Below are 26,307 nucleotides of genomic sequence, written 5' to 3'. Positions count from 1 at the left end.
GGATTCATTAAGACAAAGTGACAAGGAGAAAGTAAAAAAGAGGGAGAAAAATTACAAATGGAATGGAAGTAAAGGCTTGGCCTGAAGCCCAAGCATGGAACCAGGCCTAGACTACGAATTCCCATCTGATCTCTCTCTCCAGCCGGATCTCTCACCTCGCCCTATTCCTTTTCCCCTCTCTCCTATCCAATCACCCTTCGGGCTAAACTTGGGTTCAGGCTTGAGTCAAGCTCGGGATATCTGGTATTTATGGTTGTTGGTTAAAAATCATGATGAGGATTATCTCCTGCAATATCCATGGATTTGGACAACCAGAAAATAGGATTGCCAAGGATGGTATACTAAGCATGAAGTGCAACCTTATCACCATTCCGGAGTCTAAGCTGATGTGACCTTCAATTGTATGTTCAAAACCATGGGAATTGGAAGAATGGACAGCTATCTCTCTCTCCAAATTCAACTGGATCAACAGGAGGGTTACCCTTGGTTTGAGCAGCAAGTCCTTACCCATACAAATTCTAGTACCAAATCCTTCACCATCTCTATTCTGTATAATGTTAGATGTAATTGCGACTGGGCATTCACTATAGATTAGTATCCTTCCAGAAGGAGATTTTTAGTCAGAGCTTCTGGAAATCAAGAGTATGCTTTCTATGCCATAGCTCCAGGGCAAGACTCAATGCCACATATAAGCTATCAGAAAGGAGAGGCTTTACTGAGCAAAGAGGGGACACTAGAGCCTTTGACCCCTTAATCCACTCGTTCCCTAATCGAACCCAACTTGAAGCTGCCGGTTTACTAGGTCCAATGAGAGAATCTACCCTTTGCCAAACTAGATAGGTTACTCCACTGATTGTGAATAAGGATTCCCTTCCACAATACTCAAGGACGGGGCCAATCTCTTTGCCCCTGTATTTCTAGGCCAATGATCTTACTACCAAGAAGCAAATGCCAGTATTCCATGACTTTGTCACAATAATCTGGACAATTACAATCCTGGTCCACAAATAATAGCAACTTAGGAGCTACAATCAGAGAATGGACAATGCAAAATACCGCAAACATCATAAAAGAAAAGGCTGAACTATTGAAGGAGATAGCTAAAAGGGTGGAGGCCATGGATCTGGATCAGGCTCAGATTGAATACACACTCTAAAGGAAACACTAAATAATATATTATGGCAAGAGGAGTTGTTATGGCACCAAATGTCAAAGATTCAATGGCCGAAAGAAGGAAACATAACACTGCCCTCTTTCATAGGGTCACATCTACTAGGAAAAAGTTCAACTACATTGCTAGCATTATGTGGGATAGTATAGAAACATCTGATGCAATTATGATGAAGGAGACCTTAACAGATTTATCTCAGAAGAAATTTGGGGTAACGCATGTGAATCAGTTATGGAAATGAACTGCAACAGGATTTCGCAAGATCATTCTCACTTATTGGCACTATTGGAGATACCATCTATCTTCAACGAAATCAAAAGAGAAAATTATAGCTTACCCAGCGGTAAAGCTCTTAGAGTAGGATATACCCTTAAAAACCATCCGCATGTAATTATAAATATTATTAAAATAAAACATAGATTTTTCTTCTTAACGATCACTTAAGCAGTATAAGATGTAAGTCACACATCACCCTTATAATTTTGTCAAAAAATTAAAGGTAATAACTTTTTATTGAAGATAACACTCCGAGATAACTAAAGAAGAACTAAGATGTATGAGTCTCTCAATAACAGTTTATAGATCTTATTATCTTATAACTGAAACAAAAAACTGCTATCGCGCCCAAAAAGGAAAACAAAAACATTTGATGATATGATTTAGGCATTCTAGGAATTAACTAAGATTAGGAAATGCTGTAAATAATTGCCCAGCCAACTTTTACCTCCAAAAACTCCACATTTTATGTCTAAAAATGAGTTGATTGTGATTTTGGCATTTTTCGTAGTTTTGTATTCATAATAAATAGAAAAACGATAAATTATAAAAGATACAAATACATTCTAGGAGTCCGGTATCTAACTAAAGTAGTTAACGTTTATTTGCATGGTGAGAAAATCTAAGAGCCCAAAGTAACAACATGAAGAGCCAATCTATTTTCCTAATCACATGCATGCAATATAAATTGTCTTCAACAATATCAAATGTGAACGGATAAATTCACTTCAAAGAGCGCAAACAATGAGAAAAAGGAATACAAGATATCTGATTTTAGTAATAAATCAATTGACAAAATTCCTAGAAGATATTGCATGCATTCAGGAGCTTACCTCATCTTCTATCCAACCGGTTCTTTATCAGAACACATATCCTCAAATGCAAGTGCACAATGGAAGGAGCCCCTTAAAGAATGAAGCAAACCAAGAGAGACACAGATTAGTTTGTGGGAGGCACAAACAAGAAGGGGATAAATATAAGCTGTAGTGCAGTTTTTGGACGGATTAACCTGCATCTGCAGCTCATCAAGTCCAACCCTAATCTCCTTCATTTAATCAATTCATTGAATCTTAATCTCCAATCCAATCGAATAAATCCCAATCCCATATGTGGAATCTAATTCAATGCATTCTAATTTTTGTGCAATCTGATTCAATACATTCTAATGTTGTTCACCTAAAGTAGTAAATCTTGTTGTATTTTTCGATCCAAATTATCGTATTTACTTCAACATAAGCATCTCTTAAATTTTTGTAACTTATCATCCTGTTCAAGCCTTCCAAGATCCCACCTCTCTCCCTCCCTTCCTCCATCCTATTCTTCCCAAGGCTCTCTCTCTCTCTGTCTCACACACACGAGAGTGAAGAAGAAACCCAAATCCCCGATCCATATCCCCTCTCTCCTCTCATCTCATTTTTGTGGAATCCAATAGTTGCACTGCCGATCACTGCCATATATAATGAAGATGGCCCATAGCAACACCATCCTCCTTCACCCTCCTCTCAGTCTGATATCAAAAGATCAAGAACCTCATCAATATTGGCCCTGCCATAATCCTCCACCACCTCCCCACTCCTTCCTGCACCCACATCCTCGTCTCCTCCCCCTTCCTCTACCAACCTCCCCACTTCCCACATCACTGACATCATCCAAAGCGATGCACCTCGCCACCTCCTACCTCCTAACCCAACCTCCCTCCATCTACAATTGCCTGATCTCTTTCCTCCGCGCTTTATTGGACCTTCCCTAAGCTCCTTCACCCAAGCCCTGGCTCAACCCCTCCAAATGCTGCCATAGGATCTCCCTCTTGTCTAGAAGCTAAATCTTCTTACCGCTTCTTCTCTACCGACCTCTCAATGCCCCACCTTCCCCACCACAGTCAACCATTAAACAAGTAAGATTGAGACGCTGCAAGTATAACACTTACAACTCAAGCTGCATTGTGGCTTGAGGTGCAGTGAAGATCCAGCTGCAAGAGACCAAACAACCTTTTATGGTACAAGTTGAATTGCAATGAATGATAGAACTCAATCATCATCGCTCAGATTGTGGTGATAATCGATATTCTAAAGAAGGAAATATCACCCTAGAGGATACAAAAGACCATGATAAGCATAAAAATCTAACCTCATGTCCGCTTTCTTGATCCTTCAAAAAGGGATACTCAATTTGTTGAAAGACCATAATAGACATGATCAGTATGGAACAACTGAGAGGGAGGGGGGAAGAAAAATAGAACAAATAAAAAACTTAGAAATGTTTGGATATTCCTGTAAAACTATCTTGCAAAAATTGAACTTATTAGCCCACCCAACCTAGCAGCATACTGAAGTCTCAACCCTTTCTTTTTTTTGGTAAGAAGAGCGAAAAACTTCACTATAATCTTATGAAAACTGCAACTCCCCCAGCATCCGCTCCAATTAGAGGGATGAGATCAGCGGGAAAAGTGTCATTTCAGACTGCTCTAGAAGGCCCCACTCTTCAATAATTTGCCAAAGAGTCAAACTGATGTCCCAACCTAAATCCTAGCATGTAAGCCTGTTGGTCTGAAAGGAAATAAAAGGACCCATGCAGATCTTTTTTTTTCCTTCCCACAAGATTTAGACTAGAAAATGTTTAGTTGATAGAAGCCATGCTTACATGGGCTTCCCATCCAAAAATCAAGCAAGAAATTCAACCTAAATCTTGCTCCATTACCCAAACAGACCCTCATTTTGAACATCTTGCTTCCCCTCTCTCTAATCTTTCAGAGGGGGCAAATTAAAAAAAAACTGAATTTGGAGATAATGGGTTCATAGTCATTTCCCACATCTTTGCACTCCACTTGTATTATTTTCCTGACCAACTGAGAACCCATACACCTCCGTCTCCCAAGGTGTTGAAAGCAATTTGTTTTCTTTTCGCATAGAAAACTGTTGACCAGGTTGTAAACAAGCCACTGGCATACAAGGAAAATCACAAGCATGACCATCGACCAGGTGCAACATCAAAACGCCAAAAAAATTTAGACCCGACGACCAGAAACTTTCATGCTCTTCATACAAAACAAGAAAAAGAAGGGGAAAAAATTAAAAAAAAAAACCGGACGTTTTAGAAGATTTATCCACAGCCTGCACAGCTATTGTCAACCATGTTAACTTTACGCAACATTTTTATTTAAATAAAGCTTTCAACTAGTAAATGATCTCAAAAAGCCACAACAACACAAAATGCATGCAACATCTGAATTTAGAAAGAAGAATTCTCACATCTGAATGAAAATTCAGTACATATTCTACAAAATCCAGAAGAACGAGAAACAAACTTCAACAATTTCTTTCGAAGAGCTCATATGTCTTCAATAACTGCCCTACTTTAGAAACTAAAAAGCAATAAAAGGGGAAATCATGTCCACAAGTCTTCTTCCTCTATCGCCTGTCTAGAGCATGCTTTCTTCCTTTTTAACGATACTGAAATGCCATAGAACAAATATTGCTTAGACACTTGGTATAATCTATAGCAACACAACTGAACTTAGATACGAAATCATAATAAAACATTTCACTAGCTAACATATCAATTGTATAAATTTATGGATATAAAAGCTTAAGCAAATAAAGAAACACGAGCATCAATCAGGATTCGCTCAAGCATGTTAAGGTAGACAAAAGAAAGTCATGAAAGCATACCGACTTCATTTATCCCTGTCACAAGTGCACAATCACAACCATGCAAGATAGGAGTTATAGTTTAGCCAAAACAATCATGGAGAAAGGCACACTAAGGAGAAAAAAAAGCTAAAAGGATGAAGGAAAAAACCAGGATTCAACTAAAAGCCTTCTAAATTCCCAGCAAAAATTCAAAATGCTAGTTTGGAAAGAGCAGTTGCGAAACCAGAAGAATAGGTAGCAACAAATGATTCTGAATGCTTTTAAATTTTAAAAAGAGAAAAAAAAGGTGGCATACACTAATAGGATTAAACTTAAAAACTAGTAAATAATCTTCATCTTCTGAGCACTGGAAGACACTTTAAGCATCTGGTACAGCTCATATCCATATAACTCGTTATGTCAAGGAAAACCAAACGGAAAAGATACAATACTGATCTGCCCAAATTTTCAAGCTTCCACATCACCCAGTTCAATGAATATATACCTTGATGAAGCCAATATCCTTGGCATTGCTGCGGAAGCACTGCCTGCAACACATGAGCCCGTACTTCCGAATCAAACCATGCGGATTGCCACAAACACGGCTGCCAAATACAAGTAAAAGGCTTGTTAGCAAGAAAATGTTGGAAACAAGCCTCAGAATACAAGAACAAACAGCAAACTTGCACATTAACAATCTTCCACATCCTAAATAAACAGCAACGAAGAACATAGCTTGTTTCAATTTTCAGGAACAATCACCTTTAACAGAATACAACAAAAATATCAGAATATTGTGACTATAATCAAACAAAAAGATTTAAAGGGGTATAAAAGGTCCAAAATGGCAGATTTCATCAAAAATTTAACTAATATATGCCACCACATTTATTAATAATCTACACACATATACATACATACATACATACATATGCCACCACATACACGAATAATCTATACACACGCGCGCGCATGTGGGTGTGTATATACATATGATCAAGACTTCAGCTAAAAATCTTTTGATCACAGAAGGACTCAGAATGATGTATGTTTGATATTAAAATTCCTAATCGTCACTTGACGTCCTTTTAATTTTTCAATCCCTCAAAAGGGGAAACAAAAGAACAAAGAAAGCAGAAAAGTAAAATCTTTACGGAGAAAGCTAATAATTCCCGAAATCATTAACTAATCGACATGAATTACTAACAATAATATCGCAGATTGAAACGCATCGATCAAAAAAGAATTAAGAAACACAAAAATCGAAAATAAAAGGCATCAAGGCACCAAGATAAAAAAAAAAAACAACAAAGATAATAGAGAACAGTAGCGAGGATAGAAAACGAGAAGGATCATACCAAGCCCTAGATCCAGGGCCATAGTTCTTGGGATGGGAGTTCCAGACGTTGGAGTGACCCATCTTCGCTGGCGGCGGAGATCGCAATGAAAGCTCTGGGAACGACTCGCAAAACCCTAACCCTAGCCTGCTGTGGTGAGAACCAAAGTTAACGAGGAGTCCGCCTTTATACCATTATTATTATTATACACCTACACCGACTTTAATCGCACAGCCATGACCCATCTACACCGTCCAACAGATGGACTTTAGGCGGGGCTATAGGGGGGGCTAGGTTCGGCATTCTTCCCCGGACCCCGAACCGGCCCAACCTTGACCCAACCCGTTGTGTTCGCAGGCCGGGTACAGACCAGCTAGCCCCGACCCACAAGCAGATTGGGTCAGGTTAGCTGGTCGAGACACTTAACTTGTGAGGGCATGGTAAAGATAGAAGTTAGTTATTTTTGTAAATATATAATCAAGTTTTTTAAAAAATAATATGAGTGCCTAGTTCAGATATTGTTGCTTCTATCTCTATCATTTTGTGACCTTATAATATTTATGCAAACGTAATTAGTTTTTTCTAGTGCAAGTGGTTCAAAATAATTAAAAAATTTATTAAAATGAACAATCTAGTAAACATGTCCATATTTAGAAAAAAGTTCCAAACTAATTGGGCTATGCTGGTTAAAAAAGTTAACAAGTCAATTCAAGTTAACTGTATGGGAAGAATATTGGTCATCATTCTGATCTCAGTTTGTTCCAACCTTCTTGACCTCGACCTTAACGAAGTGAATGGCCTCAGTATTGGCTGACGCACCATTCTAGTCGGTCTTGCCCAAAGTAACGTCAAAGGTCATTGAATGGGTTGGAAACTTGGAATCATAGTTTTAGCAACAGTTACACCAATACCATAGTAGAGACACGATCAATGCAATTATCATTGTGTGTCAATCGTAAAAAGCCGTTATCATACTGTTAATACACGATTACTCGTTAACGTGCGGTTATGGCACTTCCTGGCAAATTAGGTAACGGATACTGCTCTTATCCTATATACAAGGATGACTAAGGGATCCTTAGGAAAGTATTCTTAAGCTCTCTCTTTCCGTAGAGCACTCTTCCGCACTCAATTCTCTGTCTCTTTTCTACGGTTGCTCTAGATCTCCACTAACTTAAGCATCGAAACGACTTCTTTGCAGCAAGTGGACTTCTTTGCAGGTTGATCTCCCCCGCTTTTTTTCTCGGTTTTGACCGACCTCAGCGTACCTCATTTTCAACCAACCTAGGGATACCTTGCTTTCAACCAACTTCGGCATACCTCGATCTCAGCCTATCACAGTACAAATACCAATCAGATTCAAGTTAGGTTTAGATTAGGTCCATAGAAACTTATATGTAACTTTGACCCAATTCATTACCACCTCCACATATTGGTGTTCTACGGAACATATTGTTTTATATATTGTAGTTAGGTTTTTTTGGGTAATTCCAAAGTTCAAAAAAATTTGAGACCACTATAATATTTTTATTGCTCTTCCAGACATGCGAGGCATGTGATTTAATGTGCAAGTCAACATAAAATGGATTCTAATTAAATATGGTCTGAGTGAGAAAAATTACTCGCCTTTTATAATATCTGCCTCTACATTTGATTTGGATTGGATTCAGATACCAATTTTTGATTTCAATCAGATCCGGATTCGAATCCAAATACTTAGTAGTGAAATTAGCTGGATATTGATACAGATCTGTATTTTTTTTTTCCAAGATTCAAATCTGGATATCCGTGCAATAGATAACAATGTGGGCGTAAATACCCAATTTGAGCTGAAATTCATATTTCTCTTTTCCTATCATCCCTTTGAACAGTTCCCCCACTCTTAGAGATATGCCCGGCCACAGTTTCCAATCCCATCCCTCCTCCATTGGCGACCGGAGATGAGTACCATTAAGATGATGGTCACTAATCATACTCAGTCATCATCTGAATTCGCATCTCTTCCTCGCTTTGATTGTTCTTCTTCGAGGTATGCCCAAGGGCTAAGGTTTCCATCCCTCCTTCATCAACAACCATCATCACCACCATCTAAATGAGTGGTGATGAGGAGGCGACAGTGGCTTCATAAGATGAGTGGCCGATCCCATTCTCACCTTCCTGACCTCTAGGATCTAGGCGGCCATCATCCTCTGTTATCTTGATGGCTGTCATCACCTCCATCACCTTGATGGCTATCATCATCACCATTACCTTGCAGCATCGAGTACCTCCATGGCCTTCTTCACCACCGTCCCAATACTCTACCGCAGCCATCACCACCTACTCTAGATCTTTATCAGCTCGCCCCTCCCCCTCTCAATCAAATTTGATAAAACTTTCTCTAGGCCCTCTCGCCTCTCCTCTCTTTCTCTCTCTCATAGTCTTAGCATGCTAGTACACTCAGAGGAGTATTAGTTGAAGAAAATATTGGGCAAGCAACAATATTAGGTTGTGTCCACATTTGTGGTTTAAGTTGTGTTGGTTTGCCATAGAATATTATGTACGATTGTAATTGGTGATGCACGAGATGGTATTTTGTTTGGTTAATTGGTGTGGAAAAAATGGAGGAATATTTCGCTATGACAACCTCATAAAATGGCTTACTTTGTTGTTCTAATTTGCAAATTGGATTTTAGAGTTAGTTGTGGTGTTTCTCTACATAACTATATAAGAGAGGTGATTAATTTGTATTATTAGGTATTCTGCATGGTAAGTCCAATGGTAGGGAGTGCCTGCCCTTAGTTGTATGGAGATTCTAATTTTCAAATAAAGAATGAGGCCCGCTCTTCATTTATTCTCCAGATTGATGTGTATAAAAAATAATCTCTGCTCATAAGGATATGTCCTGATGTTAATGTTTCTTATAAGAATATATTATTGGTACAAAATAATAGAAAATTAAAAAATTTCTTCAAGGTGATGGCACTAATCAGGTTGAGGCATGGAAATCTTGCTCTTTTTAAAGAGATTCAAGTTCTTTGTGGTTGGCAAAGCCTAAAAACCAGTGCAATAGATCTTTTGGCTTGTTCTTTCCAGAATAGTTTATAAGTAGAATAAGTTGTATGATGTGTTAATAATGTTAGAGGCTTCTAGTGAGGGGTCTCTTTTAAAGATTCATGGAGCCTTCCCAAGTTAATATGTTCCATTATTAGCCAAAATTATGAGCTAGTGGAGAGAGAAGGTGATAATTTTTAATGTTAAAAAAAAGGATAATTAGGCCTTCGACACATGAGTAAAAAGTAGTAGGAGAGTGTGAATTAAATATTCCATTACAAAAACAATAGGAATAATTGACCTCATTAGCACATGAATAATGGAGTTAATGCATGAAACTCCCATGCACATCATTAGCACATGAATAATGGAGTTAATACATGAACCATGCAGGGCGATGGTGTCAAAACAAGAAACTTCCATCCATTCACATTCCCCTCCCTATCTCAAAATATATTAAAAAATTAATTTCATTTTAATATTAAAATGTACCAACATTCTCCCACTCATTTTAATATTCAAATGGAAGAAGAGAGTTTACCGGCCAAAGAGAGATTGTTATGCCTTATGAAGGTGTATTTTGCATTGAACCTTCACTTAGTAAAATAGCAACCTCTACTCCAAAGTAGTAGTCTTAGAATTGAACTATGTTGCCTAGGGGAAATAAAGTATCAATGCCCACACATAACAAGTGTTGACATAAGTTTTATTAACTAGCACATTGTGGCCTTGTGCTTATTCTGATTTTTCATGATCATATTTGAGAACAAGCCCAATTCTCATAAGAAGTTGCCCCACTCCCTACAGATGAAATCTGTCAAGGGTGCTTTTGTAACTCTAACACCTCATTCATAAAAGCTACAGATTTTTATTAAGAGTTTCAGAAAACTCAATCTCCAAAATGTTATAGGATAAATGCACTCACATTATGGGCAAGGATTCAAAAATTAAACAAATAAATTGTTTAACATAAAAAATATAGTGCATTTCTTACAGCCACCATATGATTCGTTCTTCCTATCGAACCCAATTACAGGATCTTTAGTCCCTGGGTCGGGTGTCCTCGTACGTGACTTATGATTCTATGGGTTTTAATCCCATCCTCCTCAATGTGCTTTAGACCCTTTCTCTTGCCAGAGCCTTGGTTGATGGATCTGCAAGAATATCACAAGATTTAATACAACCAGGTTAATGATGCCATTAGTCAAATATGATATCACAATACTGTATTTTCTTCTTATGGCTTTGGATTTACCGTTATAATAACAATTCTGCACTCTACCAATTGCAGCAGTGCTATCACTATGAATCAAAATAGTCGAACTGATTTCTCTTAAAGTGGGATTTCAAATAATAAATCTTTGAACAAATTATCTTCCTCACATGTCGAAGCCAAAGCAATAAGCTTGATTTTCATTCTTGAATTAACAGTAATATTTTTTTTTTATTTCCAACAAATAGTACCAACACTAAAGTATAAATATAACCTATGGTAGAGAGAGCATCACCTAACAACATATTCCAATTCCCATCATTGAAACCTACAGGTATTGCAGGATACTTTTTTATAAAACTAGCCACAATTATTAGTACCAACAAAAATATTTCATTACTTTTTCAATGGCATGCAAATATTCTCTCCCTGGCTTGCTAGTGAACCTGCTAAGTACTCCAACTATATATACAATGTCAGATCTAGTACAATCAATCACATAATGCAAACTACAAATCAAACTAGCATATTACTTTTGATTTGTAACATCATTTTTCATTTTTAACTAGAACAAATGAACACTTGAATCAAAAGGAGTAGCTACATGCTTGCAATTAATATAGTTGTATTTTTTTCAACAATTTTTCAATGTAATTTGATTGATCAAGAAAATACCATTACATGTTTTTGTAATTGTCATACCCAAAATAAAATTTGCTTCACCAAGATCTTTCATGTCAAAATGGGTACTAAGCATATTTCTGGTTTCTTTGATAATATGCAAATTAGAGCCAAAAATTAATAAATCATCCATGTAGATGCAAACAAAAGTATGTGAGTTTCCCCAAGATTTATGATAGATGCACTTGCCACACTTATTTGACTTATAACCATTATTAATCATGCAGGAATCAAATTTTTCACGCCACTGCTTAGGGGTTGGCCTTAAGCATTGAGGGATTTAGTCAATTTGCATACACTTTGCTTTCTTGGCCAAGCTCTATAAAGCCTTCAAGTTGATCCATATAAAGTTCTTCATCTAGATCCCTATTTAAAAAATCTATTTTAACATCCATTTGGGGAATTTCCAAATCATCAATCGCAGCCACTGCAATTAGTAACCTAATGAATGTCACTCTAGTAACCAAAAGGAATGTATCAAAAATGTCTAGATCTTCTTTTTGTTTATAACATTTAGCAACAAGCCCCACTTTAGATTTGTCAATAGTCCCATCTAGTTTGAGTTTCTTTTTAAAGATCCATCTACACTCTATGGTTTTACAACCTGGTGGTAGGTTGACTAACTTCCAAGTTTTATTAGAAATTAGTAGCTCCATTTCATCATTTACAACCTCTTTCAAGAAAATAACATCCAGCGATGACAAAGCTTCCTATACAAGAATTGGATTTTTCTCTACATTCTGAACATATAAGTCTGCATCAAAATCTTTTTCCACTCTAGTTCTTTTACTTTTTATTGGTTCAAACTCAGAATTTACTTCTTTTTGTAAACATGGTGTAGAAATTCTTTGATTTTCTCAAGTGCACCACTTTTATTTTTAAGCAAATAAACATAAATATATTTAGAAAAATCATCAATATAAGTGATAAAATATTAATTTCCTCCATGAGTTAAAATTTCTTCAAGTTTAGAAATATCAGTGTGAATAAATTCTAACAATTCGGTATTTCTTTCAACACTTTTATGAGGCTTTTTGTAATTTATGCCTTGCTACTTGTTTCTCATTTTTCAAAATCTTTTCTCATCATCAAGATTAATCCTATACCACTCATGATTCTCACATATTTACTACTTATATGACACAAACAAGCATGCCAAAAATTAATAAAAGAGAGCATATATACAAAACCAACAAATGATTTATTATTCTTAATATTCAATTTGAACATTCTATCACGAGTATAACCCTTGCCCACAAAAATGTCCTTTTTTGTGATAACATAATGATTGGGCTCCATAGTTTGCTTGAAGCTATCCTTGTTGAGAAGAAAACTTGATATCGAATTCTTCCTCATGGATGGAGTGTACAATACATCCTTCAAAATTAATATTCTTATAGAGGTGAATTTCAACTCGACATCTCTACTTCCAAGCACTTGGGGCTTGTTTGGTTCGCGGGAAGCATTTTTCCTCCTACAAATATGATTTCTAAAAAATAAATTCCTAGAAAGAGGATGCCTAAGAACGTACTTTTGGCATATTTGGTTGACCATAGAAAAGTGATAAATTTTTAAAGTGCTTATGTTTGATTGGCCATCCACTTTGCTGGAAAAGTTATGTATAATTTCTATTATGCCCTTAATAAAAATTAGGTCTTTAATGCCTCTTTAATGCTTCTTTAATGTTGAAGGATTTTTTTGAAAAAAAGTAAAAAAATAGTGCGATTCCCATCTCATGGGAACGTAACTTTCCTATGTTTCTCATGGGAAAGACTTTTCCATAAAATATGGGAATCATATTTCCATAGGAATACAACTTTTCCGTCTCTCTTCTTTGAAAACTCCAACCAAACAAGAGGCATTTCATTACTTTTCCGTTGACCACACTTTCCCCCTTCTTTTCCTGCGAACCAAACGATCCCTTGGGTGGTATGTGAATCACCAAGCCAAATGGTCTTAGGCTCCTCAAAAGGAGCATAAACTTTGAACCAATCTTTATCATAACAGACATGCTGTTAGCACAAAAATCTGCCATATACCCATTAACACATTGCACCATGTTTATGTCTATTATCGTCATCATAAATGTCTCCTTGGTTATATTAGCCTAGGGTGCAAGTTCGCATTTTCGGAATTTGCAAATTGGAGCAATATGCCTACTCTTGCCATAAACAAAATATATTTTGAAAATTTGCTTATTTTGTGCTTTGTTTTTCCCTTATTATACTTGGGAGGTCTACCGTGATTTTTCACATTTTTCTTTTTAAGCTTCAATTGGGCATTTCTAGGAAAATTTTCATTGAGCAAGTTCTTATTTGTAGAAATTAAATGTATCTTAATTGTGATGGGCTGTTCATAGCTCTCTTGTGTCGTAAGTATATCTTGTCCTCTTGCCTCTTTCTTTATACGAATGCGCGTAATTAGTGCTTCCAGAGATGTCTCCTTATTTATGGTACATTGTCTTTTGAAATTCTTTCCATGAAGGTGGTAACTTGTTGATGATGCCACCGACAATAAGATTGTCCTCAATTTTGATGCCTTCAAATTGAGGCTTCTAATTATCATCACATAATCTTGAGCTTGGTCCATTATAGATTTGCCATCCACCATGTGGAAGCAGAAAAAGTGACTTGCAGCATCCTCTTTGGTGTCATACTTATTTTAAAAGGCTTTCGAGATTTTTTTTGGACAATAATATGTATTATCATAAAAATCATAGAAATAACCTGCAAGGCAATTCAAGAGATAATACCTACAGTTGTATTCATCATTTTCATCCTTTTCAACTCTTGCTTGATGTTCAACGAGTTCTTCGTCGGTCATGTTGATGGTGTTAACTTTCTTTGGATTCATTTCGGTGAGGATATAAGCAACTTTAAGAAGATTGAGCTAGAACAACATATGAGTAGAGAGAGAGAGAGGGGGTGATAAATTTTTTATGTTACAAAAAATAAGAATAGTCAGGCCTTTAACGCATGGGTAGAGAATAATGGGAGAGTGTGAATTAAATATTCTGTTACAAAAATAATAGAAATAATTGGCCCCACCAGCACATAAATAATAGAGCTAATACATGAAACTCCATGCACATGAAGGTCAAAATAAGAAATTTCCATCCATTCACATTCCCTCCATTATCTCAAAATTTATTAAAAGATATTTTCATTTTAATATTAAAATGCACCAACGTGTATCAATAAGTAAAATGTAAATGCTAGTTACACTTAGGCTTGCTGGTTATTCTCCTGCAACCGTCATCATATATTAGAAACCATGATAAGAACTTTTCTTCAGGCTATCAAAAGCACCGTCATCCTAACACTATCTTTGCTTCCATCTTTCGTGGCCTTCATAATTAGAAACCATACACTAGCTGTGTTAAACAAGCTATTCGTATCATACATTATGTTTGCAGGCTGGCAAATTAGTTTTAATTGATTTTACTTCTAAAAATTTTTATTTTGATATATAATTATATTGTTTATGTATAATTGATATAGAAAGAATTGTTAAATATATTAAAGATGCGGAAAAAATATTTAAATATCAGAGGAAACTAAAGAAATTAAATTAAATTTTTTCCTTAGCTTCTATCTCTTAAATTTTTCATTTTATCTTCATTTCTAGGATCAATTTTATTGACACTACAATGTCTTCTTGAACCAGAGCGGTCTTTTTGGAGGGCGACTCGATCACGGTAATTAGCTGGATCCATGGGAATCTGATTGTGTGGATGAGTGTCACCCCCTACTTCGAGATATCCAGGTCATGGTGAGGGGTGATGTTGAGTTCCAGGCTAGGCACGTTAATAGAAAAGCCAATAGGGCTGTGGACTAGATGGCCTCGTATGTGGCGGATCATTTTGGAGGTATCCTATGGGTCAGAGAAAGAGAGTTGCTTAACGATCATTTTGGAGGTATTCTATGGTTCGGAGAAAGAGAGTTGCTTAGCGCACTCCGTGATAGTTTTTTTTTGACTTTTTTGGATGCATCCACACTAGAGGTGGATGTCCGTTATAGCAAAAAAAAAAAAAACTTGTTTATTCAGTCACTATTAATAACACTTTTCTTGCGGCCGCCTAGCATACTGTGCAAACAATTTATTTCCTACCAAATCTTTTTATTATGAGATGTAAATGCATTTTAAACTTAAAATCTTAAAGGCTTTGATTAAGTATTCAATTATGGAGCTCCTCATTTTAGAATAATTATTCAATTATAGAGCTTCTTATTTTGTTGCTAGTGTATACTCAGTACTTGGTTGATAATAGTAAAAAGTAATATATAAGTACCAAAAAAAGGAGACAAACTTCTAATTATTCTTTTATAGCTATAATGTAATAATTAATAATTAAATATAAAAAATTTAAATTTAAATAAAAAGAAAAAGAGCTAACTTAAATCTGAATTTTTATTCAAATATTTTTAATCTCATCAAATTAATCCATCATTTTTAAATTTAGAAACTATATATATACAAAGAAGAATTGATTTGAATGAGAGTTCAATTAAGGAATTAGGAAAGATATTTAAAGTGAAAGAGAAGAAAGTTTATATGATATAAATTTTTGGATCAAATAGAATTAGATTTAGATTGATCAAATTTATTTTTTGTGGATCCAAATTAGATCTGGATGATATATAAGATGGATCGGATTAGATTGGATTGAAAAATACAATATTTGTTCCCAATTTAGAATTTAGATCAGATGTTATTTTTGAACCCATCCAACCAATGGGACTTCAAATACGGATCTAATCAAGTCTAACCGGGTCAGATTTGAGCCAGTCTTCTTTTTGCACACAAATTACCATGCCAAAATAATAAAAAGCCTGACGTTCTCCACTGCATGTACTTTCAGTCGATATCTTAATTCAGAAAGTTCGAGAGGAATACGCGACTTGCGCTCACGGCCGTCCCACCTAGGGCTCCCCTCTACACTGAAAACCCCTCTCCGGCCATCGCCGAAGTCCTCTCTCTTCTCTTCTCTTCTCTGGCGTCCCGTCCTCCGCTCCCAAATCAAAGCGGAACACAAACAAGACACCACCCTCTCCATCCAATCGCTTCGAGCCTTCAACTCGGTTCGCTCAATAAAACCCAAGAAAAGAACAACAATGGTGATGCCCCTCCCTTCCTCTCTTATCTCTTTTTATTTCCCTTCAATATCTTCACCTATACCTATGCTTCTCTTTCTTTTTCTATAAAAAAATTAAATAGCTTATATATTTTTATGTTTTGAAATAATAATAGACCACTGAGGCTGTGAACCCGAAGGCCTACCCATTGGCGGATGCCCCCATATTGGATCTTATCTAGCAAGCAGCCAACTATAAGCAGCTCAAGAAGGGCGCCAATGAAGGTTTCCAATCCCAATCGTCTCTCTTTACTTTAAACTCTCTTAAGTAATTCCAATCCTCGCATTCGTTTATGCTGAAATTATCTTGTGTGCAGGATGCAGCTACCAAGACTTTGAATAGGGGTATTTCGGAGTTCGTCGTAATGGCGGCCGACATGGAGCCGCTAGAAATTCTACTCCACCTGCCCTTGCTGGCTGAAGATAAGGTAGTTGCTTGGCCGAAAAACCCCATTTAGTAGCATCTTCTTCCACTATGTTTACTATTTTTATTGTTGTTGTTATCCATGGGTTTGTATTATGACAATTGCCACAGTTTTTAGTTCAGATGCCACCAAGGAAGAGTAAATCGATGTTTGTTCATTGGTATCGATGATGTTGAGAGATGGTTGCTCATTTAGTGATTGATATAGATGATAGAGTTAGGTTCTAAAGGTGTTTGATGAATCCTATACTGGTGATACACTTATTTATATCATTGAAAACAACTGAAGTATTAGTAGCTTTGTCGGATCCTATCTCAAGGTCCATGTAGGTTCGAAATTGTTGCCTCTAACACTGAATAGGTAAGTTAAGCAGGGGGCACATAGATACCAATGGTTATATTTATTCACTGTTTGCTTGACATTCTAAAGGTTAGTGGGATAAGTTGTGGAGAAAAGTGAAAAGGCAAAGAAAGAGAAGAGAGAGATCTAGTGCTTGACATTGCTTCACTGTTCTCATGAAATGAAGTTAACTGGGTTAGTCTGCTTTTTGGGATGTTGATTGATTAAGTTTAACACGCCATGTGGGGCTCTTGTTTGGATGGTTAAAATGCTATCCAACCACTAACCATAACATAACAATCATCCAAACAGGCATCGAAGATATTAGTCTATTTTGTGTTCCCTGCTAATGCATTTATGTAAATTCTGCAACATGGGATGTTATCGAATCTTATCTAGATTACACCTTTTCCTTTTCTATTCTTTTTTTCTTTTTTGTGAGTCTCTGATGTTTTTGTACATGATCACTGAGCAAGAAATCTATGATCAATTTTAAATTTTAGAAGACCCACCTTAGATAGTACTTATCTCCATTATATTGTTGATGTCTTGATGGAAATTTCATGTTTCTTGCCCAGAACTAATCATTTTCACAACACAAGTAGGTTGCTCTTCAATCATGCACGATAGTAAAATTTTAGATATGCTATATTGAGAATGCATGTTTCAAGTTATTCTTAAGCCAAGGGGGGATTTTTTTTTTAACTAAGTAATTTTAATTTAATTTGGTTGATCAAAATTACCAAAAATGCAGAAGGTTCTTAATTACTCATGTGAAGAGTATGCCATGTCGTGCTGTGTTATTGTCCACTGTCCATAGTTGTTAAAGGCAGTCACCTAGGTGCCCAGTGAGATGCCTGTTAGCAATATATCATGTAAATAAACAAATAAATCTATTAATTCAATTAATGGAAATTTTAAAGAGAATAATATACATGCATATTATTCGGCATCCAAATAATTTTATTTCAATGCAAAATAAATCTAATCTAGCACAAAATAAATCTATGCATTTAATAAATTTATAGCATAAAATTTCAAATCCTACAAATCTACTAATATTAAATTAAAAATAAAAGTAAAAGAAAGTAGCCTGATTGAAGAAAGGTCGAAGCGCGTAGACGCTGTCACAAAGAAGTATTTGCCCCCACGTACGGGTCTCCCGGCAATCCTTCTCGGAGATACGACGATCCTACAACTTCTTCTTCGGCACGTCTCGGAAGAAGTCAAAGCGAACTCGATCGGACTTGCAGATCCAGCAAAGAGCGTAATGAAAAGAACTAAATAAACTGAATGAAAATGTAAAAACAAAATTCGGAAGTGATTAAGAGGAAGAAGAATTTTTTCAGAATTTTTTTTTACTATTTTTCTCAAAATTTTCGTCCACCCAAAGAGATGAAATCAAGGGGTTTAAATAGGGGTTTTTACAGGGGCAAAATAGTCTTTTACGGATGCGTTTTCAAACACGTCCGTTTTCAAATGCGTAACGCCTGGTGGCGTTACCTTTTTCTCAAACGCGCACGCGGCCAAATTTCGGGCCGCGTGCGCATTTAAATTTTTCCTAACAATGCCTAGGTGCCAAATTGAGCCTAGCTACCTTAACCAAGCTGGTCTAAAGTTTTACTTTATTAAAGGTTTATTTTTTCCCCTTTTCTTTCCTTATTTGAATCCCATATTGAAACTTTGGGTGGGTAATGGAGGCTAGAGGTGGGCAACGGGCCGTGCCGGGCCGGCCCGGCCCGGGCCCCCCGGGCCCAAAGACTAAACGGGCCGTGCCTGGCACGGCCCGTCCAGCACGGAAGGCCAGCCCGGCCCGGCCCCAGGCCCCTCTATTGGTGGGCCGGGCCGGGCACGGCACGCCACGGGCCGTGCCAGGCACGGCCCGTAACGGGCGCAAACGGGCCGTGCCAGGCACGGCCCGCAACGTCTCCAGACGGGCCGTGCCAGGCACGGCCCGCAACGGCTCCAGACGGGCCGTGCCAGGCACGGCCCGTCTGGAGAGGGGGGAGGAAAATAGCCGTTTCCAACGGCTATTTTCGTGAAAATGACCCTTTTACCCCTCCCAACAGTCCAATAACGGCTGAATTGAGGGGTATTTTGGGAAAAAAAAATTTTTGGGCTTCTATAAATAGCCCATTCCTCCCTCATTCTCACCACACCAAACCTCTCATTCTCTCCTTCTCTACTGCTATTATTTCTCTCTTCAAAGTGCTCTTCTAGCAATTTAATTTTTAGTTTGTTCAAGTGCTACACAAGAGGAGGTTCCTGTTGAGAAGAGAAGGTCGCTTCTGTTGAGAGCACAAGAGGAAGCTCGGAATCTCGGCTCTGCCTCTGCCCTCCGACCCTCTACTCAATTCCTCCTTGCGGTTAGTTTTTATTTTTTGAATTAATCATAGATATGTCATCTTTTGAGGAAAGTCAGTTTGGCATTCCTGTTTCTGAGGGAGAAGAAACTAATCCCCAACCCCCTGTTCCTAGTTCCTCTAGAACTGGTGAACCGAGTGAAGGTCAAACCTCTTCTCGTAAGAGGACTAGTACTGTATGGAATGAATTTGATAGAGTTATGGTTGAGGGAGTCTGGAAAGCTAAATATAAAAAATGTGCCAAACTTTATAGTTGTAGTAGTAGTGGGGGAACAGGGCATTTAAAAAGACATCAAGAGAGTCATAGGATGCATGATTCTCATGCTCAAACTCAAAGTACCCTTAATATACAAGGGGGATTACTTGTAGGTAATTTTACATATAATCATGAAAATCAAAGAAAAGCACTTGTAAAATGGATAGTTAAGGATGAATTACCTTTTAGTTTATGTGAATCTTTTAATTTTGAAGAATATGTTCAATTAAACCTACAACCTGCTTACAAAAGAACTAGTAGGCGTACATTTAGAAAAGTAGCTATGACCAATTTTTTAGCAATGAAACAAAATTTAATTGAAACACTTTCTACTTTAAATGTAAAAATTTCATTAACTTCTGATATTTGGTCAGCATATGTAGGTAGTAATTGTTTTATTGCCATTACTGCTCATTATATTGATAATGATTGGCAATTAAATAAACGTATTCTTGCTTTTCGTGCTTTTGATTTTCCACATTCTGGGCAACAAATTTCAAATATAATTTATCAAACTGCATGTTCATATAATATTAATGATAAAATTATGTCTATTACTTTTGATAATGCATCTAATAATAATTCTGCTGTTGTATTATTAAAAGACTCATTGCATCCCATATTAGATGGAAATTTACTGCATATTAGATGTGCATGTCATATCTTAAATCTTTCTGTTCAAGCTGGCATGGGCATGATTCAAGATGTGATTTCAAAAATTAGAAATGCAGTTTCTTTTATTCATGCTTCTAGATAAGACTTCAAGAATTTAAGGAATTATGCATAAATCATGGTAAACGTTTTAAAAAATTTAAACTTGATGTAATTACTCGTTGGAACTCCACATATAGCATGATACATGATGCATACCCATATAAAAATTTATTAAGTGCATATATTAATGATCGTGGATTAGGATTTACATTGACTGAAACTGATTGGAATAAAGGAAAAATTTTGGAAGATTTTTTGCTTAGTTTTTATAATGCTACCAATGTTCTTTCTGGTATTTATTACCCTACTTCATGTTCATTTTTACAACAAGCATATATAATTAGTCAAAAATTTGCAGAACATAAATATGATGATGTTTTAATGCCTATTATTGACCTAATGGAATCTAAATGGAATGAGTATTGGGACAGGATATGTCCTATGCATAACTTAGCTGCTGTATTTGATCCTAGAGTTAAATTAAATGGCGTGCTAATTTTACTTGATGCATACTCTGAAAATATGAATCAAGATGCTGAATCTGCTAAAGATGAGGTAAAAAAACTTCTTTATGATATTTATGCTATATATGATGAAAAAATTCGTGGATCTAGAACACAAATACAAACCTCTATTTCTCCTTCTAGTAGTTCTCGTTCGTCATCTATTTTTTCATTCATTGCACAGAGAAGACACACACATGCTTCAAGTTCCTCTTCATCTTCTTCATCTTTAAGTAGTGAACTAGAATTTTATTTACGAAATGATCTTCATTCTGCATATGATGAAAATCAAATAGAGAATCTAGATGTATTATCTTGGTGGAAGAGTGTTAGAAATCAATATCCTGTTATGTCTGCAATTGCACGCGATATTTTAGCTGTGCCGATGTCCACGGTAGCATCGGAATCCGCTTTTAGTGCAGGTCGGCGTGTTCTTGACGAAAAGAGAAGTAGGATGACGGGCAAAACGGTGGAGATGCTTCTCTGCTTCAAGGATTGGCTGGATGCTGAGGCAAGACTTCAAGATAAAGGTGGACATAATACAACATCCTCTGATGATGATGATACAAACACTACTGAAGACTGAAGACTGAAGACTGAAGACTGAAGAGTGAATACTGATTCACTGAATCACTGATGATTAGTAAGATTTCTTAATTTTTTATAATTGTACATTTTTATTGTATTCTGGAGGTCAGACCAAGGTCCAAACCTCGGCCCTTTCTTAGTTTCTTATTGTATTCTAGAGGTCAGACCAAGGTCCAAACCTCCCTTCATGTACCATTTTGATTTAAATTAATAAACTGGTAGGGGTCTATGCCAAACCCCCCACCATTAAGGTGGCTTTATATTCATAAATCATAAATTCTTAGTGTTCAATATTTATTAATTTATTAAAAAAATTTATGAAGCATTAATTTTTATCGGGCCGAGCCGGGCCCAGGCCCGGACCGTGCCAGGCCCGCGTGCCAGCCCGGCCCAGGCCCTTATGGGCCGTGCCGTGCTGGCCCGCGGGCCTAGACCGGGCCGTGCCGGCCCAGGCCCGAAGCGGGCCGTGCCAGGCACGGCCCGCTGGCCAGGACCCTCTAGCCCAGCACGGCCCTCTCAAAGGGGCCGTGCCAGGCACGGCCCGGCACTGTAGCTGGCGGGCCGTGCCAGGCACGGCTGGCACGGCCCGCTTCGTGCCGGGCCGTGGACGGCCCGGCCCAGTGCCCATCTCTAATGGAGGCTACCACCTACCTATCAACAACTGGTAGGCTGGTCAATGGATATTATTTAATCAGCTGTTGGTGATGGGTAGCGGCGATGGCAGTCACTTAGAACTGGTGCCACTAGATTACTCGTGTTGCAAGGGCATGGGTCCAAGAATCACATTTGAACGCATGTCGGAGTGTCTGACTCAGCAAGAGATAGAAAAAGAGATACAGGGATATGTAAAAAATATCTATAATTAAATTATATATTTGTTTTTCAATAATGTGTAAAAAATTATTAGAGTATTTTTTTTTTTTGTTAAGGTCTTTCACTATATGTTTTTTTAAACTTCCTAATTTGTTAATGGATATAAGGAAAAAGATATTTTGCAAAGTTATTTCGATATCCACATACTTGATAGTATCTGAAAAAGGAAAACATGGTGTTATTATCATTGGGTTGAACTCCTTATTTGGAAGAGTCAAATTATCCAGTAAAGCTAGAGAAAAGCTAAGTATCCAAGTTGATGCATATCCAATTTAGATATGCATGAGACGTATTATTGAAGTCAGACACGAGTGTCCATGTAACACGGCATTGTATATACTTTTTAATTTTTTTCCTTGCTTTCTTAGTTTCTTTCTTCTTCTTTAGACCAATGTTCAGCATCTTCTTCTTCTTCTCCTCCTTTTTTTTCTTCTCCTTTGGTTTCGCCTCGTGTTCTTTTACTATTACTTCATCTGGCCATGCTTCTCGTTTTTTATGTTTTTGCATTTTGTGTTGCTTAGTAACCTTTGTTGTACTTTTCTCTCCCTTTTTCTTCTTATTTTCCTTCTTCTTGATGGGTATTTTATATAGCCCTGCAATAGTCGGCTACTGCATCCCTACCATATTTCTCTTCTTTCTTCGTCTTCTACTCCTTATTGGGTGTTGGCTGTCTAGTTGTGGCCCTACGGCATGCTTGTTATTGCAATGGGTGCAACTCTCTTAGTGCATTCCTTCTTGTTGTAGGTTTTGATTTTTGGAGACTTTAAGTGCAAAAGGTTTTAAGATGCCTTATATGTGATATATGTAAAGCCATTCATAATTAAGAGTTTGAGTTCTTACCTTCCTGGGTGGCTGACTAGGCGCTTGCCTTGGCCATAAGGGGTGTCCAACACTTGGCTTTGAACTAAGCAATTTGACAAGCTTGTTACCATCTCAAACAATATAATCTATACATGGAAATTTCAATTTCTTGTGCTAATAGTGGTTCTTTCATTTTTTTTTCTCAAGTGTTAAGAATTTAAATGATGATATTCTATGACCTAGGAAGAATAAGGTAGAGCATGCAACCTCTAAAAACTCCTCCTTGCATGTACATCCACTGCATCTTCATTGCCTTGAAATGATGAATATAGCATGCAAGAAAGGATAAACTATTAATTTTGCGTGGCAATATTCCAAGGTCAAATTAGCCATTTGTTCAGAAGATTACTTATTAAAGCTTACCTTAACTGAAGTATGAGTAATCATGATGGCAAAGTAAAGGAAAATGCATAAGCCGTGTAATCTTCCTAATGTTCAAATCAGAAATAGGACCATTAAAGTTCTATTTTTTTACTGGCATAGCCATCCAACAAGAGAACTTTACTGCAGGTGGAAAATTGTTGCTTCATATCTTGGCATTAAAATTACTTTAATTGCTGGAAAAAGAGGCACAATTTCTTTTCAAAAGAAACTATACAAGATTTGTGGTTATTTTCTCATAGCAATGTTCAATCAGTATTATATACTGACTATTTTCATGGCAAGTTAATTGAAAAATAATCAACAAATTGGGAGAAGGTTCATGCAGTTTAAATGCATGGATTTGGTTTTTGTTATAATAAAACTCTTAGTGTTATTAGCGCTCTGGTCAGTCATTGTTATTAGGAGTTGATTGTTCTGGTGTCATGTTACCATGCGGTGAATGTTAATTGTTTAGCCAATCATTGTCAGATATGAATTTATATTGATATTAGGTCATTGAGAGCTGTGTTTCTGCAGTCCTTTTTATCATTTATTTAATGCATGTCACCCATTATATGAAAAGTGAATGGTCCGAGGATTGCAAGGATCTGCAAGGTGACTGATAAAAAAGGTGAGGGTAAGGGTATCTGGCATGTTTCCCAAGTAATGTTCCCCAATTCCAGCACTAGATGAAATGCTGCATTGGTTCTGGTATGCACCTGAGTGTTGGGTCTGGGGTTTCAAAATCCTAAAATTTGTAGATCTGTTTAAAAAATTTTCAACTTATAGTGGGGAACATGTTGTATTGTGAAACCTGAAGAGGAGAGCACTCTGCTTCATGTTGCATTTTTGCATGTTTATTAGAGTTCTGACTGTATTAAATGACAAGTACTTTAATGGTGTATTGCACATTCGAATTGAGTTCTGTTGCTGCTTATTAACACTGTTGCTGGAGGTAGGAAGAAAACATTCTGCTCTGCTCTGACGTTAATGGAAGAGATATAATCTAGCTTATGCTATTCTGTTACCAAGTTGGTTCTGGGCTGTTTGGAAGTTTGCATAACATGGCTATGGAATGTACCCAATATGGTTATTGGGGGGAACAAGTTAGCAATGGAAGGAGAGAAGCTCTTCTTAATAAAGAAACTTTAGATCATGAAGACCCCAATAAAAAAGTGATATGCAAACCACCCTTTAGAAGGAACACATTGTCCTAATTTTTTGGGACCGCAAGCTTGGGTGGATCTCTAGGTTATGTTAATTTTTTGGTCAACTTTCTTCTCACCAGTCTTTAGGCCCTTCACGGGTTTATCCAAAGCGGGCCAACTAAACAGGGCCTTTATTTGTAGATCGATGTTCGCTATGTTACGCCTATTCTTCCATGATCTTTCCTCTACTCTAAATCTAGCTGCATTGATGCTATAGGTTGCACAATCACACCCAAGGATCGGTCCTCTCTTTATAAAATACATGTATGCAGAAATGTGTCACTGAAATACTGGCTAGCTTTTCTTGTCATGGTCAACTAGCATATCTAAAATTCTAGAGCTATAAAACCTCGTGTTGATAGTCTGACAGCTAATAGCTAGATTTTTTGTACAGTTTTAACGTTCATGTTCGAGTTTTTGTTGCCTACTTGTGGACCCGTACACATAGAGACATATTACTGCAATACAAGCTGAAGTATTATGACTAGTTCTCTTGCGTAATCAGCTAATGTCTCATAAAGCTTGATGCTGTTTAACATCAATGACTAACACTTGTCATTGGTTATGCCAGAATGTGCCATATGTCTTTGTACCATCCAAACAAGCTCTTGGTCGAGCCTGTGGAGTCACCAGACCTGTGATTGCTTGCTCCGTGACTAGCAATGAAGGTAGTCAGTTGAAATCCCAAATACAGCAACTCAAGGTATTCCTCTCTCTCTTATTTGGTCTTTGCCTCTTAAATTCTCTTATGCTTCTGATTCTTAGGATCATAGCTCATTTCTTCTGATTGACTCACAGGATGCGATTGAGAAGCTCTTAATCTGAATCAGCATGATGTGCATTACGCCCAGGGAATTAGGACTTGGTTATTGGGCTTGGTCTGATAATGATGGCATGATAATTGGGGAGAATGTTCTGTTATTAATCCGAGCCTACTTTCTCATGTTTTGGCGTCTAATGTGGGTTGCTTGTGTTTGCCAGAGAGATGAATGAATCACCCAAAAACTGTATTCCAGTTGTTATTTGCTGCATGCTTTATGCATTTTATTGGACAAGTTTAGTAGGAATGTGAAGTGGATGATTTGTAGATTAACCTCTAATAAAAGGCTGTCCTGGAGTTACAGTGAAGTTATTAGAAAGGAACAATTGCTTCCATATTTAACTGCAACAGATTTTCACATTGTTCGATGCTGATTGCTGTTTCTCAATCATTTTTCCTTTTTGAAGCTTAGTGTTGCTTGTAGGGTAAAAAAAAGCTGCTCTAATGTTGTGATAAATCCAGGAATTGTTATTGAAGAAACTACCGTATGATCGTTTATTTTGAAACCTGAGAGCAAGTA

The 26,307-nt window shown here is 37.1% G+C and overlaps 1 protein-coding gene and 1 pseudogene across 3 annotated transcripts; one reads left to right on the top strand and one right to left on the bottom strand.

Annotated features, from left to right (window-relative positions):
- Positions 1-4,657: 4,657 nt before the first annotated feature.
- Positions 4,658-6,596, bottom strand: LOC108511590 (small ribosomal subunit protein uS14). Of its 2 annotated transcripts, none has more exons than XM_017844852.4 (3): positions 6,435-6,596; positions 5,582-5,681; positions 4,658-4,896 (listed from the first exon to the last, which is right to left on the bottom strand). In XM_017844852.4, exons 1-3 carry the CDS (start codon positions 6,494-6,496, stop codon positions 4,888-4,890), a joined length of 171 nt encoding a protein of 56 aa, XP_017700341.1. In that variant the 5' UTR covers positions 6,497-6,596; the 3' UTR covers positions 4,658-4,887. The 2 variants fall into 2 exon arrangements, with proteins under 2 accessions (XP_017700341.1, XP_088576175.1); XM_088720049.1 differs by lacking the exon at positions 4,658-4,896 and adding an exon at positions 5,110-5,130.
- Positions 6,597-15,108: 8,512 nt separating this feature from the next.
- On the top strand, positions 15,109-26,101 carry LOC103715727 (uncharacterized; annotated as a pseudogene). Its single transcript, XR_015974094.1, has 5 exons — positions 15,109-15,144; positions 16,591-16,699; positions 16,799-16,902; positions 25,539-25,670; positions 25,766-26,101. The product of XR_015974094.1 is annotated as an uncharacterized LOC103715727 (transcript).
- Positions 26,102-26,307: the final 206 nt, after the last annotated feature.

The sequence above is a fragment of the Phoenix dactylifera genome, chromosome 1 (assembly GCF_051530095.1).
Source record: "Phoenix dactylifera cultivar Ajwa chromosome 1, Ajwa_hap1_PhDact_Kaust_v1.1, whole genome shotgun sequence".
NCBI classification, from domain to species: Eukaryota; Viridiplantae; Streptophyta; class Magnoliopsida; order Arecales; family Arecaceae; genus Phoenix; species Phoenix dactylifera.
The sequence above is the reverse complement of the archived record's forward strand: the minus strand, read 5'-3'. Positions and strand labels throughout refer to the sequence as shown.

Coding starts and splice junctions, on each gene's coding strand:
- LOC108511590 (XM_017844852.4), bottom strand. CDS start 6,496: ATGGGTCACTCCAACGTCTGGAACTCCCATCCCAAGAACTATGGCCCT. Junction 5,682..6,434: donor GGCCCTGGATCTAGGGCTTG/GTATGATCCTTC, acceptor TGTATTTGGCAG/CCGTGTTTGTGGCAATCCGC.